The sequence below is a fragment of the Rhinopithecus roxellana genome, chromosome 1 (assembly GCF_007565055.1).
Source record: "Rhinopithecus roxellana isolate Shanxi Qingling chromosome 1, ASM756505v1, whole genome shotgun sequence".
Lineage (NCBI taxonomy): Eukaryota > Metazoa > Chordata > Mammalia > Primates > Cercopithecidae > Rhinopithecus > Rhinopithecus roxellana.
Window position 1 is genome coordinate 104,575,603 of NC_044549.1, and position 17,933 is coordinate 104,593,535.

Below are 17,933 nucleotides of genomic sequence, written 5' to 3' on the forward strand. Positions count from 1 at the left end.
AGGCAAAGTCTCCTATTATCTTACCACTAAAATTACTTTCCGGTGTGATTAAATCATTTTTGAAAAAATGCTTTGTAAATATATAACACTTTATACTTCACTTATTTCCTAATTATTGAAACATTTCCTAAGTATTGAGACCAGGATTTTGCCATTATAAAAATGCTGCAATGAACATGTTTATTCAAAAATATTTTTTCAATATTCAAGTTAATTTTTAAGGATAAAGTGAGTTAGACATTAAGTAGGGTAGTCATATCATTGTATTCCAGAAGAGAATGTAATTTTAATTTTATTCTAAATTATTTTGTGGTATAAAGCGATTTGGACTAGTGAGGGAGGAGAGAAATACTAGATCAGTGTCTATACAGACGGAATTACATACTTTGCATATTTCGTTTTAGTCATTACACTGTAAGGTTCTTGCCATTGATCCTGGTATAGCATCATATACAGTATATAACTAGATTCTAATATATGTTGAGGTAGTACTAATTTAAGCATTCAAAAACCTATGATGTAACATGTTATAGAAATATACTTGTGTCGCTGAAATGTTACGAGGTATTATTTTGATAAATACAAATATTTAAAATACATTATTTAATGGTACCTTCATTCTATTACTTGATCTTCAACACAGTTAAAATATTTGAAGGGGGATTTAGAGTTAAGCTTAGATATGTCTAAATGGTTACTTTCATATTGGGTCTAAATGGGCGAGGTGGTGTCTGTGACCATATCAAACTGAAGTAAGAACTATACAAAATATCCAGATTGTCTGAAACAAAATTTTCAGATTGACCATATCAAATTGAAATAAGAACTATACAAAATTTTCAGAGTTAATAAAAAAGTTCTTGATTCTGTTTTTGAAATACTACAAATGAAGTAACAGCAGGATTTGCGGTGGTGGTAAATTAGAAGATAGTTTCATTGCTAAACTACAGATAATATAAATGAATAGAGATAGTGTGTACCTGGCTACTTTGAAAGGGAGGTGTAATCCGAGAACTAGGAAAAAGTTGAATAAGTGGAGTGATTTTTAAAATGGATAAATAGCAATCATAGTTAACATGTATCAATTACTTGCTATAAACCAAGCACCTTTCTAAGTTTTTATGTATTAGCTCAGTTCTTTCCTCCAGTCATTAAACCAGAATGTCTGCTGGTAGGAACCAGTTATCTGGGGGGATCGTATAAAAGTATTGATACTTTGAGTTTTATTTTAAAAGTATCAATACTTTTAAAAGATCCCCCCGATAATTCCAGTTTGCAGCGAAGTCTGGAAACCACTCAACAATGGTGCAGTATTGATATTCTTGTACTTATAAAGTGGAAACTGAGTCACAGAGAAGTAATTTGCCAAGGTCAAAGAGCTGACACGATTCCAGGTGTTCTGGTTTTTGAGCCCTTCTTCAACCACTGCAATGTCTCCCCAGTGCTTTAGTGACTAGTTCCTGTAAGAAAGCAGCTGGTATTCAAAAGTATGTCTCAGTGAAATAATAGATTGCTATGTCACTCACCTTTAGTGTCATTCCCAACTTTAAATTCCATGAGTACCAAGGGTATGTGATGAAGTAATAGCTCTAGCAAATGATTTTGTTCTCCAAATGAAAAACGAAATGACTTCTAACAGAGTCCCATTCTGTGAGCTGAGGACCCCTAGTGGGTCCTCCTTGTAATAATAACTCTTCTGAAAAGAATTTTTCAGATGCATGTATATGCTGTTATGATTAACAAAATAGTTTCATTTAAAGTACCGCAAAAATTACAAGAACTTCTAGTTACTGAATTTTTTTTCAATGAAAAGATTTCCAAAATATCACTAAACGGAAAGAGCCGGATGTCTTGATATTACTCAAAAAAGGCTGTGAACTCCTGCTTTAGACTCTCATCTTCAGGGCAGCCATTCTTTTTGACAAGCGGCACCCAGAACAGTTGGACCTACTGAAAATAATAGAATTGTCCTTTAGAACTCAACCAGTAACAGAACTGTATTGATTATGACTAATACACCTATTTTTATTCCAATAAATTTTAGAAAAAAGGCATCAGCCTACAAATGAGCATTTGTAACCCTTGACTAAATACCAAGTGCCAGTCAGCATAAAGTAGAACTAAATGATACAATATGCATGTTCTTCATGTTGAAACTTTGGCATTCACTGGCTATCTGTAGAAATTGCAAAGCTTTTAAAACTATTTCAATCGGCACTTAAAGTGCCAGACAGGGAAAGGCAAGAATTTCAGAAAACATTGGGCACAGGATGGCAATATATCCTGATTTGATTCTTTCTCTCATTATCAAAGGACAATTAGTGAGAAAGACAACAAACGCCTTCCTTGCAGTTGCAATCAGTTAAAACCAGGTAACAAACTTATACATCAATATGTTTGTAAAGATACATATTCATGAATACATGAAACTCGCAAACATAATTTAGTATTCAATCTCAGATACACAAATATACTTAAGAAAGAGAAGTTTTATTAGGGCAATTTCACTTTATTTTTCCATACAGCAAAGTCAACTACCGCAGTAATAATAAAATAAGCATAAAACAAATTGCAGCCCAAGACAAAATACATAATTTTAAGCAACTACAAGCAGAAAGTAAGTTGTGATTACATAATAGTAAAACCAAGCACATTTGTCCTTTCAGCAGATGAAAGTGGTAGGGTTGCTGATAAGTGCAACATTATTAACCAGCTGGAGTCAAGGCTGGACACACTAATTCTTTTAACAAGTGCCCATTATCACATTTTGCATTTTTGAGTGCTTCTGAGTTGAAAATTAAAACCGTGAAATTTGAACTGCGTTTTATTTTTCACCTGCTGAAAGAACAGGATCCTACAGCAATAAAAAACAATCACATAACAACTATAGCTACAGTGTGCTGTTTGGTTTGCCTGTTTATGATTTAAATTTTGTGACAGTCAATACTTGTTTTGAAGATTTTTTTGTGAACAATAAACCACTGAAATTGGCAGAAACTGATCTGAATAATATATGTTCTTAGTATAGTTCTTTCTCTCTTTTTTTGTTGAAGTTTTAAACATGCAGTAGTTTTGAAAAATGCAAGGAATATCTGATCCATGATTTCACCTTAATGGTAGAAGTACCTGCTATTTTTGGTAATGATCTTCAGGCAGATTTGGCCCCATGGAGTTTTTGTCAGTCATGAGGGTTTGAAAGGATGGCGTATCTTTCCAGTTGAAAAAATCCTGGCAAACTACAAGCTGTCCACAAGAAAGCAAAGCAACATGTTTGAAGGGGTATGGAGTGCTAACTCTGTGCCACTTTTGCAAGCAATTTTGCTCAGTCTGTCATTGTATTAGCCTTAACAAAACTCCTTGTAATTATAGACGTTTTTATTCAAAATAAGATCTTACTATTATACAGGTTTCTCTCTTTTGACTATATACAGAAGTGCAAAAAGTCAACCTTCTCTCTAGACGTTCCAACATGCTAAATTGCAGCATAATCAACCCTCAAGAGTTTGCACACACGCTATAATTTTCATTACGTAAACTTTGAGTATTTGGATTATCAACAAAAAGTCCCTTGTTCTATTTATTGATTATGCAGCTTATTTATAACAAGGCCTGATATTCAGGGATTTCAAAAATATTAAACAATATTTTAACATTTGAAATGGATACAGTAGAAAATAAATTTTATTCTAATATCTAGGATCTAGATCTTCTTATAATAACTAATTACAAACAAAATAAATCATCAAAATATTACTCAATTGTCTGCCAGGATTGTTGCGATAGCAACAACTTAACTTCTTACTTAGCAATGATTATATATTTATAAGATATCCATATAAAAGATCTTTGTTCTTTTAATGAAAACTAGACAAGAACTAACAATGACTGACATTCTTACACTGTAATATTAAATCAGTAAAATATAAATCATTTAGTTAACAATACGAATATTCATATGACACTACATGTAATTCAAAACTGAGTATGTTATGAAGGAAAAACTACTTTTTTTTTGTATTTTGAAAAATTCATCGGTAAAATCTAATAAAACAATAGTCTATAAACTGAAATGGTATTCAATTGTTAATAGAAAATGAAAATCTAATAAATGTAGGAAATGAAAAACTACATTTTAACAAGAAAAATAAGTAATATTCTATAATGTAACTAACTACAATAACATGTGAAGTCACCATTACTTTCTTAACACGATTGAAATTACATTGGTATGGGTTCCAACCCGTAATGTAATAATCTAAGGCTTTAATAGATGTACAGTACAATCAGTAAAATCAACACATCAGTCTTATATTAGAAAGCATCTCTCTCAAGCATAAAAACTTGCAGTAAACTTGGAAGTATGGAAAGTTCTATAACTGAACTTTCACTTCTCCCATTCCATACTATAACTACCAGTGACCTGGCCCCTACTTCAGCAATTTTTAGAACTGCTGAACTGAGCAAAAATATCCTTTACTAGCTGCGACATCCAAACCTCAAAAAAAGGAATTCCTTTGGATGATTCCATTCTTAAAAACTGAATGCACATCTATTTTTTTTAATTTTGTAAAAGGCTTTCTAAGGCTATAAGCAGTTAATCTGAACAAAACAAAACAAAACAAAAATCACATATAAAATTCACCCATGTACTTAACCCACCCAATTACTAGGTTAATTAAACATTTCCCATTTTCATATTTTGGTTTATCATGCATCTGATGACAGTGCTGCTTTCTTCTTTGTTTAGAGTCACTATTTTGAATGTGACTGTGATGAAGCATTTAAGCAAACGTGAAACCATTTTTGCAAAGCATTTATAGTCTTTTGACTTTTGACAGAGGCTATAAATAGAAGCAAAATAATTTCCTCAAACATTTTTTGTTATTGTGTCTCAGAAATGGCAATCCCTTTTGAATAACATGTTATACAGTATAGTATGCATAAATATTACACTACAATGCATTAAAATAATTTTACATATATCTATTATATATATCTCCAGTATGTGTGAGTTTATCTGTATTGAGAGAGTTTGTGTTGTGCTGTCTATTGTTACTGTAAAGTTAAACTGGCCATTTCTGAGACAGCTTTGGTTTCAAAAAAAAAAAAAAAAAAGAAAAAAAAAGAAAAAAGAATGGTGCCCTTTGACTGATTAGTACTAGCAAATATGCAACAAAATGTGGCTCTGAAAACAATAACACTGAAGAAATAATACTCTAATTTGATGTACAGTCTATGGCACTTCATGAGAATCCTTAACAACATGGTACTTAAAGCCATGATGTGCTTTAAAATATACACAGTTGTGGTTTTGCTTGGCACATTCATCTCTGTCAGATCCCTCCCTCACCACGTCTTACAATCTATTACATTAAAAATATTACTCTTAAACAAAAATGACTGTGCATGCACGCTCTCATCTATAATGGCAATTTTAAATACAAGGTGCACCTTTGTTATTTGTAAACCTTGAAAGAAATAAACTTATTTTTAAAAAATTATATCTTGGTCTACAGACGTACCAATACATAATAGAATCATGGTTACACCACAGTCTGTCTTTTCAAGATGGCATGAATATATAGGAAACTAATTAGGTATGCATCTTTGAATGCATAACTCTGTGCTAGAAAAGAAAGACAATGTTGTTCTTTTAGACAGGAATATCACCTCAGCACAAATATCAATTAAATGTACAAAGTGTATAGGCAACAGTGTGCAGTGGATTTCCATGTTGTCTTTTCTTCTGGTTAACATGCAATATGTGGATGTCTTGTGGCTGAGGAACTTTTGTGTGTGTTGCTTGACGATATATACAATATGGCTAATGACCTCATCCTTTACTCTAACCAAGCACACTGTCCTTTCCTCTTTAGCATGATCTACAAGGGAAAAAGAGATAATCTTTGTTAGAACAGATAGTATCTAAAAGCAGTTTCTAATATACATTTAATATAAAAATTTTCTTTTTGATTAACCAGTATATTCACAAGTTATTATATCTTCATATAAAAACAAAAACCATTTCACAAGAGTAGACAGAACAAAATCTATCATCTCTATATAACGAAATAATGTGTACAATTTAATAAAACTGTAGAATGTGCTAAAAAATTTACCAATCCTAAACTAAAAGTATAAAATACATTTGCAGAATCAAGGGGCATAATATACAGAGCTCTTTTTCAGCACAATTGTTGTAGGGCAAAATTTAAACTTATTAAGGTTTCAAGAGTAAAGGTCTGGTCTACAAAATTAAAATTCATGTCATATGTTCTATTAAACAAGATTTATTCTATTTGGGTGCTTGATTAGCATAATGCATGCGTGGAAAAAAAAGAATGATACTTTAAGTGATGGCTTTGGATAATTCAGTTTGTTGAATGTTTTTCTCCTAAGAAAATAAAAATCATTCTTTTTGAATTACAGAATTATTACTCATGAATTAAGTTGTAATAGATACTACAATGTACTTGTGGATTAACAGTTCCAGTTTTTACAAGAAATTTGTTCTCAGCAGGGAATCTTTACATATATTAAAAGTATGCTTCACAATACAACCTTGAAAATGAAAGAAGTCACAATCTAGTGACTCAAAAATCAGTTTAAATGTTGCAACTCCTCATGAAGATGAGCAACCGCTTGTTAAATGAACAGAACATTAAATGCTTAAGCTTCAAAGACAAATCTACTGGTTTGCTAATTATTTTTACATTTTTTTTTCAACCTAGATTATTGTTAAGAAATAGAATACAGTTAAATATATACATACCAAACACACCTAATTCACTATAAGAGCTTGAAACAGATTGTTTTGGCATGTCAAACAAACTCTTCTTCTAAACCAACAACACTACAAAGTAATGCTGCTGCTTCTAAAAATGTGGCTATTGTTCAGAATCTGAACCTTTTTATCAGAACTGCTTTGAGAAAACTTATGAAATAGACAAAAATCAGTTTTAATAATTCACGACTGCAGCATGCCTTTGGCAGTACTTTTCCGATTGAGCCTATCATTTCTTTCTTAAATGGCTATTGAATTCTGCCTATCCTCCTTTCTTGCATGGGCTTTGACTTTGTCCAGCTTTGCTACAGATTAACATCACAAGAGTTTCTGAGTTGGTTCTCAGCCACCATCGTTTCCTGACTTGGCACACTGTCCTTCTTTTACAAGGCCTTTACACCTCCACTGTCTTTAGAACAACACCCTCATTGTCCAAATTCATTTGTTTATGGATCCTGTTGGGAACAGCTGCTCCTCATCTTTGCTCTAAGAGAAATTTCTTCAAACCTCTCTTATTTTAATATATTATCCTGATAATCCTTACATTTTTATCTTATTGTCTATTTATCTTTATCTCCTTGTCATGGTAACTAACACAATGTAGCACCAAAAACTCATTTGTAAATACGTTAATACACAGATAAAAAAAGGAAGCAACAAAGAATGGTCACCCATCTTAACCAATTTCAGTTTTAAGCATAATGTCTCTTTCTAAATATAAAAATAAGTAATTAACAAGCATCTGAGCACATGTTATAACTTGAATGCACGCATACTGGACAAAATGTATTCCTATGGATTAAAAATGGGCACCTTTGTTAAGTATTTAAGACAGTATTTTTAAAGAAAATACAAGACATTTTAAGGACGAAATACAAGACTTTCAAACCATTTTAAAAATGTTACAATGGCAACATTTTCAGAATTATATGATCCTCTGAGGTAACTACTTTAAAGTACCTAATGATTTTGAATATGTAGATTTGTGTGTACACATATATGTGATTATGTGTATATATTTATTTAAAGTCAGACTCATTACTTTGTTTTTTTTTTTTTTTGAGACAGGTCTTGCTCTGTTGCCCAGGCTGGAGTGCAGTGGCACAACTGTGGCTCATTGTAGCCTCAACCTCCTGGGCTCAAGTGCTCCTCCCACCTAAGCTTCCTGAGTAGCTGGAACTACAGGAGTGTGCCACCATACGCAGCTGATTGTTTTGTATTTTTTGTAGGACAGGGTTTGACCATGTTGCCCAGGCTAGTCTCAAATTCCTGGGCTCGAGCAATCCACCCACCTTAGCCTCCCAAAGTGCTTGGATTACAAGTGTGAGCCACCACGCTTAGCCAAACTCATTATATTCTAATGCCCCTGTGTATGGTGGTGCATGGGATGAAGTGAGCACATGGTCCCATTTAAGGTTTAGGCAAAGAATAAGAAAAAAAAAAAAAAAAAGTGATAATCTACACCAGGGGTCAGCCAAAATACTGCCTGTGGGCCAAATGTGATGTACTGCCTGTTTCTGTAAATAAAGTTTTACTGGAACACAGCCACACCCATTTTTCACATGTGGTCTCTGGCTGCTTTCATGATACAACGGCAGAGGAGAGTAGCTGCAACAGAAACCATATGGCCCACACAGCAAAAACACTTACTGTCTGACCCTATAAGAAAGTTTGCCAACCCTTGACCTATACCTTCTAATTACTTTTTGGTCATACGTTTTATGTTTGTGTTTATTTCTAATCAGAAATTTTAAAAATTTATTTTCTCTTGATACTTTGTATATTTAAGTGATATTAACATATTTGTTATAAATGTCTGATAAAATTCCTCACAACCCATTTAAGATAAAAATGTGACCTGTATATAAATATTTTCTCAGAGATTTTGCAAAATTTTAAGTGCACTATATGATTGCTATCTTAAAAAAACCCACCACAAATATGCTACTATATATTACATAATGAACTTACTGTTTAGTGATGAAAATTCTACATCTGGGTAACATACTTGTGGCTAGTCAGATGTTCGGCAGATATTATGGGTATCTAGCAAATAAAAAATTATTTAATGAATGATCCATGCAAGCAAGCCAACAATCAAGAGATGAAAACATTTTAATATTAAATTTTTAAAGAAAAGTGAAATTCAGCTGTGAGGTGATAGTCCTTATCTGGTCAACATAATAGTAAGTTAATGTAAACTTAAATGCCAAAGTAGCAACTAACTTTAAAATCTTCATGTTAAATACTATTCTATAAATGTTACCAGCTTTTAGGAAATAAGATAAGTAAAACTATCAAAAATTCATGCAGAGCAGTAATTGAAAGAAGCCCTTTTTGTTGGCCTACACACACACACACACACACACCCCTGTGGTTTCAGTTACTTAGTAATCATTCAGAAATCAGATAAGGAAATGTCTTGCCTATTTTTGTGCAACCAAATTTCTGACATTTTCGTTCAAATTAGGGTGTCTAACTTTTTTTTTTCCAAATTAAAAATACCAGGTAAGAATTATAAAGCAGTAATTCAAAGAACTAGGTAAGAGCCTAAGTTTACTTCAGAACATATTTCTGAATCCTGATGGCACCTTTTATTGTATTTTAAATGGGCAAGAGAATTAGAGAACTTGAGAGAAAATACAGTAAGAAACCAATATAGAGTTGACTTATTTCAATAGTTCCCAAAGTTAGAACTTCAAATTTGTAGCTTGATCTTTCAACCCGAAATTAATGGCTGCTAACCTGAGAGAGGCAGCACAATAGATTGAGACTGTCAGAGGACTGAAGACACGGGTTCTACCCCTAGAGATCCATTTACTGGCTGTGTGACCCTGAGCAAAGCAACTCATTACTCTATGCTTACGTTTCTTCTGTAAAATGATACTAATCCCATTTCAGCGATGTTGTTGGGAGAATAATGAAATCACATACACAAAGGCATTTTGTTGCTGTTTTTTCAATTTAGACATCTTAGGCTAATTCAACATACTACAATCCACAGTCTGGCGTGTATATTAATATGTCCCTGTTTTATTTCCAGTTCTCAGCTGACATTTTTACACAATTTTACAGCATTGGCAAATGGCACGAAAATGTGCTCCAAGCATAATGAAGCTTCTCATACCATTTTTCCTGCTGCTGCAGGACAGGATGTTGCACCCAACAGTGTAGAAGCATCAAGGATGGGGCTGTCGAAACATACCAAGGACCTTCAACACCAATCGATGCAGATGAAGGGCCAGCTATAAACTTCTGCATGCATGCAGGCTGCATTTTGTGGCATCAGCTATTTCCAGCATTGCTAATGTACTGTAGGCATATACATATGTATGTATATGTAGATATAATATATGTGTGTATATATATATCCATTCCCTTTTCTTTCTTTTGGTTGTCAAATAGTATGAAGACCCAAGATTATGCATGAAATGGTCACAGCACAATGCAAAAAGTAAAGTGTCCCCTACAACCCAGGTGGCCAAGGGCATGTTGAAATTTGCTCTGCTATAGTTCTGCTTACACCAGCAATTCTACGGTCATACATGGTACACGCATGAGAGTTATCACTGATTTGCACCACAGATGGATTGTATTGAATCCATCGTGATAGTTCTACCAAAGATTACTTATTAACATGCCACATATGCACCATCTAGCATTCTTGTAAATGAGTCTGATGTGTTCACATAAACCCAGGGCTATTTTGACAAGCTTCTGAAAAATTAATGATTCTTTGCCAAGAAATGTTCAAAGCTTGACTGAAACGTTAAATTCATTTTTGTATTGTGATTTTGAAAGTTCTGAATGGTTGTACTAATAGCTGAATGTTCATCAACAGTACGTGATGTATTTTAGAACAAGGGTGGCTACTCCTCACAGTAATAACAACAAATCGATGTCTTAATTGGTCTTCCCTTTCCAAGGGGGAACATGTTGATTCTCATCTGATACTAATTCTTTTGAGACTCATTTGAGTACATTTAACCTTCACCTGTGGATTATCTGAAATGTGGCTTGGCTCTATTTTTTTCATACACTGTCAACTCTATTGAAGCACAAATCTATTTTACATAAATGAAACTTGAAATCAACCAGTATTTTCTAGAAAATATTTTTAAGTAGAATCAGAAAATGCTGGGTGAATAAATGTCAATTTTTAAATTTTAAATATTTTAAATCATCATTTATTTTTAAATAGTTATTGTATATCATAAAATTTAAATTTATGAAACAAATCCCTTTCACTTGAAAGTACCCTGCATAATTGTCACTCTATAAACTTGCATGGAATACAGAATGACTGTCAATTTGCCATACTTAATTTTTTCTTTTCATTCATAAATCTCCAACATTTATGCAGGGTAATTATAAAAATAAGAGCATTTAGGATTTTTCTTTCACTGAAAGCATTGAGAATAAAAGCTTAGAAATGCTATACACAAACAATTTGTTTTGAATCTGTTTATTAAATGATTCAGATTATAATGAATTTATAACAAACTTATTTACAAGAGCGGTCATTTGTGGCATATGTAATACATTTAAATATTTTACTTTCTATTAATCATTTAGGCAATAACTAAGAAACTGTATATACCAAATGTTTTAAGTAAAAACCTTAAGATGGCCTCTATTTTTGATTGGTCAAAACACCTGCAAGATTGGTTGGAACCAATGAGAATTGCTTGTGTAAATATCATTTTAGTAGCTTCAGAAATGGAGCTGCGACAACTTTGGAGCACTTATAAATGGCATAAAAGCATTCTGCTGCTCATCATAGAATGTGTAGGCCAACAAGAGGTATCTTTGAAACCCCATGCTTATTAAAGCACCCTCTACAGCCCTCACGTACATACGATTCCCACTGACCTCAATGGGAAATCCACATGCGTAAGGGCTGTTGGATTGAGCCCTATTAGAGTTGTTTTTTAAGAAACAAAGCTGTAAATTAGCAAACCTGGTTGGCTGTGGCTGTTGCAGCGAAGGGAACACTTGTGGCAGATGTTGTTGCTGCGGACACAGTGGCTGGCGTAGCACCGTGCACCATGGGAACTTTCGGAGGGAAAATCATATAAGCGAACATACAGAAGAGTGTAGCAATATGGAAACCATGGCAACATGGAAGAGATAATTGGGCATGGTATTTATCACAGCAATAAGCCATGTGACAGGACATCATCACCAGCGAGTGACATGCAATCACAGCGCAAAGCAGGACAACATTCCAAGGAGAGAAGGGGAGGAGGGATGAAAGAGAAAAAAAAGGGGGAAAAAAGCTTGTTACCATCAAATCAAGAAAATTGACACAAACAGGCTTAATATGCTAAGTCAAAAACAAGAATTTTATATAGTGTTCATAGTCAGACATTCAAAATCTAAGTCAAAATACAAGTATTTACTTCATATATACAGTTATCTGTTTGAATGAAAGTATTTTTTTCTCATTTACTATTATAAAAATATACAGTATATTACTTTCATGAAATAGATTTTTTTTAAACACCAGAACTCATAGTCCAATCAAAATCCACCAAAGGTGACTAAAGGAAACTCGTGTGTGTAAAGAAAACGTTTATGTGAGTCCATGTCAATTAAATAGAAAATGGCATTTAATTGACAGGTGTTAGTAAAGGGGAAATGGACTTGCCCAATAGATATAAGTTAAACTTAGCAGTGGATTTTGAGGGGCTGTGAGGTACACCATAGGTTTAAGATAATCAAGAAACAAAGCTGGCACCTACCAACACTTGTAGCGGGTGTCATGCACAATATTGAGCCTGCCCATCATGCATTGCAACAGGAAGGTGGATTTGAAAAGGGAAAAGAATTAAAACATCCCATCACACGTGTAATTAGAAAATTCATTTGAACAAAGAAGAAAAATTGTTATTATGGGAACAGTGGCATGTAACTGTCAGCACAATCAAATCATACAATAGCACAGTGATCAATTAGAACTAGTCTCAAGTGAAGAATAAAAGCCAGTTTAACTGTGTGCTGGTACACTTTGTTTCTCTTAATTGTTGCCTATAAACAAAAGTATTTTGGAAGTAATTTAAATCCACTTAGTTCTTTTAAAAATAATATTGTAATTTGTTTTGTTTTAATCTGATTACTAACCATCTGGTCGTTTTGCTATTTCTGACTTTAACTTATGAATGCCTTAACATTTTCTTTATATCAGGCACATATTAACTTATTAAAGATATTATTTATTATTAAATACTAAATAATTCAATGTACAAAACTGACTTAACAACATAATGAAACCCAAACATTCATTTTCATCCCTTTTGTTTTATTTTCCTGTTCATTGTAGCAGCAACCATATAAACATGAAAGGGGTTGTGATTATTCATACCGGATTTGTATTTGGAGGGATGCCAAGCAATAAATTTTACATAAAAAAGTGAAATTTCTGCATTTCCTTAGTTTGAAATTAAAATGTAGGAAAAGCATTAAGGGGGAATATAATTCCTTATAAATATCAAATTGGTTTACTTCATGGTATCTAGGAAATCAGAGTGGTTTTCACTGCTGGTTCAGACCTTCAAGACTTCTGGGAGTAGCAAATGTTCTACAAAATTTCACACACAAGAAACTGCTAATTAGTCTTCAATAAAAACCTTGAGTGGGAGATAGTGAAGATACATACATCACATATGGGGTGTTAGCACTGATGCTGACAATTGTTCAACCATGATAAGCAAAAATAAATGTTGTATATATAGATAGTCTTTGTTCTCTTTGACACGTAAATATTGAAAATTTAACTTATTTTACCAAGTACGAGGCACTTTCCCATATGCAGAACCACTGTTCTTTCTATGGGATTATTTTAGAATTCTAGGTTTTAAAATATCAAAGGATTTTATATTTCCATCTAAATCTTGGCATATCCTGTTTAAATACTAGCAGCATCTGGGACGAACATGTGTTAGAAAAATATCTGCCAAATGAATCTTGTCAGAGATGGCCCTATAAAATAAAGCTGCCATTGAGAAACTCAACTTAAACACAGATTACTTAACTGGCATCCCTGTAACAGCTGCAATTAGTTTGTCATCACAATTAGACTGTGGGCACAGTGATCAATGATTAAACTCTGTAATGAATCTGGGGACACATCCTATCAAGTGGAATAATATTTTGACAAGCATTAAGACCCTTGAAGATCTCTGTCATTTGCTACTACTACTGAGTCAAAGACTTGTGAAAGACAAACAGAAACAAGCCAGTAATAACAAAGAAGTTATAATAATTTGAGACAGTAGAGCAAGCAAAACTTAATACCAGATCTACATCTTATAAAATCATTACTGTCTTAATGGTAGGGTGAGAGAATTGGAAAAGAAATGATGAATGATAAAGAATAATGTGATAATTAAGTAATATTAAAGCCAGTTTAAATATTGTAGAGGTTATATGTTTCAATTATTTATTATTATGCTGAGACTTGCCTACTGCATTTCATCCCATGCATAATTAAGCCTGCACATGCTGAAAATGAGTTAACCTTATACTATCTCTCTAAAACCCTAAAGCTATTATGATTTGAATTTTAGTTTGAGTTATCTTCCTCATTACCATTATAACCAATGCACACAGTTTTGAGAGGGATTTGCAGCAAATAAACATAAGGCAGCAATGAAAATACTAGCCAGGGTGCAATAACTCACAAATATGAGGACATAATGCTGTAGGACCCACTTACCAAAAACGAAAATCACTTTTGAAATGATCTTGGTTTCCATCTTTACTTTACATGGGCTGATTTACTAATAATAATGTGCAAATGGCCAATTTAAATTTTTCCTCAATTTTCGGCACAAAGCAAAATTTAAGTGAAAGTATTTGTCAATTTCCAATTTCTCCTATAAGATATTTGCAGAGCAGAATGGGGTGCCTCTAAGAAATGTGTTATTTTAATTGCATGACTGTTTAAATCAAAAATTTTAATTGATATGTAGTAAAATGTAGTAAAAACTAGGATGATAATTTACAAATAAGATGTATGCATACTTAAAATTACTTGGCATAGAAGGGAAATAAGTAGAAGGGAGAAAAAGAATTGTAATGAAGATTTAGTTGGAAGTTAGAATTTCAATGTAATAATTCAGTCCTATTTAGGTTGATTATAAGTATTAAGCTGATTATGATCTTCTAAAAACAGTGTATATCATTTTAAGACTAAAAGTTAACAATCAGTTGGATTATTCTCAAAATTGGTATCCAAATAAGCAGTACCCTCTTTATTTTTATTAATTATAAGTAATTTACTAATATACATAATTATAAATTATTAAATGTATTAATGATACTAAATGTGACAAATCTTTTTGTTTTTTCTTTCTTGAAACACAACCCTGCCTACCCCTGCCCTTAGACCTACACCACCACCTAAGAAAGTTTCCTGGCCTTTTGTTGCCTTATTCTTGGTAGAGTTGTAATATAAGCCAAAGTAGAAGTTGTTTAAAGCAAATGTATTTTCAGAACTGTTAAAACTCAAAAGCTAACATTGATTGAGGGAGATATGCTAGAGAGGGAGACAAGAGGTGTGATTCTGAAGATGGTAGGTAAGCAAAAATGGTGATTAGGGCAGAGAAAAAATTACTCAAGATTGAAGTGGCAGGCAGTGTGCAGCTCCACAGGTAGTTGGGTAGGTAGCCTGTTCTTTCAGAATAGCCCTGCAGACATCAGGCCCTCAAGGGCATGGGAGCCTGGAGGGCATAGACAAGGAAGCCTATATCCAAGGCAAGCACAGAACCTCTGGGGTACCTGTCTTCAAGAGCTCTCGCAAGCATGGACAATGATCATATCAGCAGTGAGCAGCTGTGCCTGATGAATGAAGAATGCATAGTCTGTCTGAGAATACTAGACTGCACAGGACCTCCATTTGAGGTAAGGTCAGGAGAGAGAGGGAGGTGGGGGATGTAGTCCTGGATTCCCACTAATGCCTGTTATTTCTCTCAACCCAGGGAGACAGAGAGATCAGAGTTCAGAGCTACACTTAATTTCAATGAAAACAAATGGTGTAAAGGAAAGTGGTATTTCTTATACACCCTAATTTCATGAGTGAAAATTCATACCTATAATATATATAGATCCTAAATTATGTATGATATCTACAAATAATCTGGTCCTGAAAAGGGAAGGTTAAAACAAGTATATATCTAAATTTGAGAAAACAAAACTTTAATATGAATTTAACCTAATATTTATATTTATCTTTAAATGGGGTATTAAGTGTGAAACACCATGGAGTTAGGTGATCAGTAAGGGCTGCTTCCACTCTCCCAAATCATTTTTAAGGTCTTCGTGTAATAAGCTCATAGATATTAAGAGATTAACCAAGTCAGCCTGACTTGAGTTCAAGTTGTACTTAAATCTAAACCTTATAAAAGGCATTTAACTTGGGAAAAATCACTGTACCTTAGTAGGCTCCAAATTACTCATTGGTAAAATGAAAATATTAATGTCAATCTTTTGGGCGTTGTGAAAAAAAATGAGATAATATATGCAAAGCACTCAGTGCAGCATGAAACCAGAGCAACCATTCAATAAAATGTAACTCTTTTGAACAAAATGTGTGAAACAATCTGGCCTAAGGCAATACGGAATTGTAGGGCTTGGAACTGAAGGGTACAGTGTGTGTCCTATCTAAAGGATTTACATTTAGTTTTCATGTAAACACTCTTAAAAAAATATTTCTAGATCCTACATTTTACCCTTGGGCCATGAGTTTGCAATCTTTCACATAAATACTGGTATGCAGTGGCATACATTATTGAATGAATAAATGGAAAGATGGGTGGATAGGTAAATGGGGGGATGAATAGATGGATGAAAACAGAAGGACAGAGGAAGGAGGAAGGAAAAAAGGATAAGAGAGGAAAGGAGAGGGGAGAACAGAATGATAGGAGGATGTATGTATGTATGGCTGAATGATGCTTAGATGGGTAATGTCCATATTAAATTCAATTCTGTTCTTAAAAGTTAAAGCAAGCAGTAATTTTTCTTAGTTAGCTGGCTGGCTTGTCACTGAACCCTGATCTTTTGCCAGCAACCTACTCTGTATACGCAGCCACCTGCTCTAAGAATTTAGCTAACCATGCTTCACTGTAATATGAATAAATACACCTACACATCTGCAGTTATCATTGAAGCAACCGACTATAGACATCTAAAATTCTGAGCTGCAAAAAAAATAAAAGAACTCCATTTTTTTCCCAGTTCCAATAAAGCCTTCAAAGTGTACCTTCCACATTATTAAACTGTGATCAGATCAGATTCCTTGATCATCTATTTCTGTATTATTTGTCTGCAGAACAACCAAACTTTGGAAAACGGAATTCCTTTTCTCCCAGGTATTAGACATGAGATAACATGTGAATTTGTGGTTAAGATACATTTCCTTTAGTTCTCAAAGGGTGTTTTTTAAAAACTGAATTAATTGACAAAATTTAAATATTGAGAAATTTCACATATAACTTACAAACGTCCAGAATATCTGGGAAAAAACCATAAGACCTAGCAACACTGTATGTCAGGGCTACTGTGTCAGGTTGTGCGGGTTTCTTACAACCAACCCTACAAGGTATATACACAATCAACTGTGGTTTACACAGTCTATGATGCAAATGGAGCCACAAAGGGTTTGCAGTGGATAGCAGGTACAACCTGCCAGGCAGACAATTCTCTGAGGCAACAAAAGGCAAAGTATGAACATGGACTATACTCTTTAGACTGAGTCTGTGCTCCCCTGTGCCACCCATACCCCACAGCTCCCAATTTATTTCTTGCTTGACTTGTGTTTCCTGCCTGGCCCCTGAGGCTTTTGCATTTACATTCCCTGCATTAGACTTCTTTCCTTTCTGACTGTCTGATAAAGTGGTGGGGCAGAAATAACGATGAGCTATCCATTTTAACCTTTTCAGGTCACAGGGTCAATTTTTGTGCACGCACGTACATATTATATAATGAAAATATTTTAAAATAATCATGGAGTCACTACCTACTTCTACTTCTGATTATGTGATAATAAAGGTCAACGTGCTGCTTCAGGCCCTTAAAACTGAGTTGCAAATAAATGTTATGTTGCTAACGCAATAATTTCACACTATATTGATTACATTTGAGAAATGTG

The 17,933-nt window shown here is 33.7% G+C and overlaps 1 protein-coding gene across 21 annotated transcripts in view; it reads right to left on the bottom strand.

The window, feature by feature from the left end:
- Positions 1-2,471: 2,471 nt before the first annotated feature.
- The window catches only part of MBNL1 (muscleblind like splicing regulator 1), a 266,635-nt gene continuing 251,173 nt past the window's right edge, over positions 2,472-17,933 (bottom strand). For 12 of the 21 annotated variants that reach the window (XM_030928573.1, XM_030928607.1, XM_030928657.1 and 9 more), the window contains 4 exons: positions 12,529-12,564; positions 11,745-11,839; positions 8,756-8,830; positions 5,465-5,882 (listed from right to left, as the gene is read on the bottom strand). In XM_030928573.1, coding sequence (XP_030784433.1) covers positions 8,774-8,830; positions 11,745-11,839; positions 12,529-12,564 — 188 coding nt within the window. In that variant the 3' untranslated portion in view covers positions 5,465-5,882; positions 8,756-8,773. Of the gene's footprint in view, positions 5,883-8,755; positions 8,831-11,744; positions 11,840-12,528; positions 12,565-17,933 lie in introns of all 21 variants that reach the window. The other 9 variants (XM_030928624.1, XM_030928616.1, XM_010372084.2 and 6 more) reach the window with 5 other exon arrangements.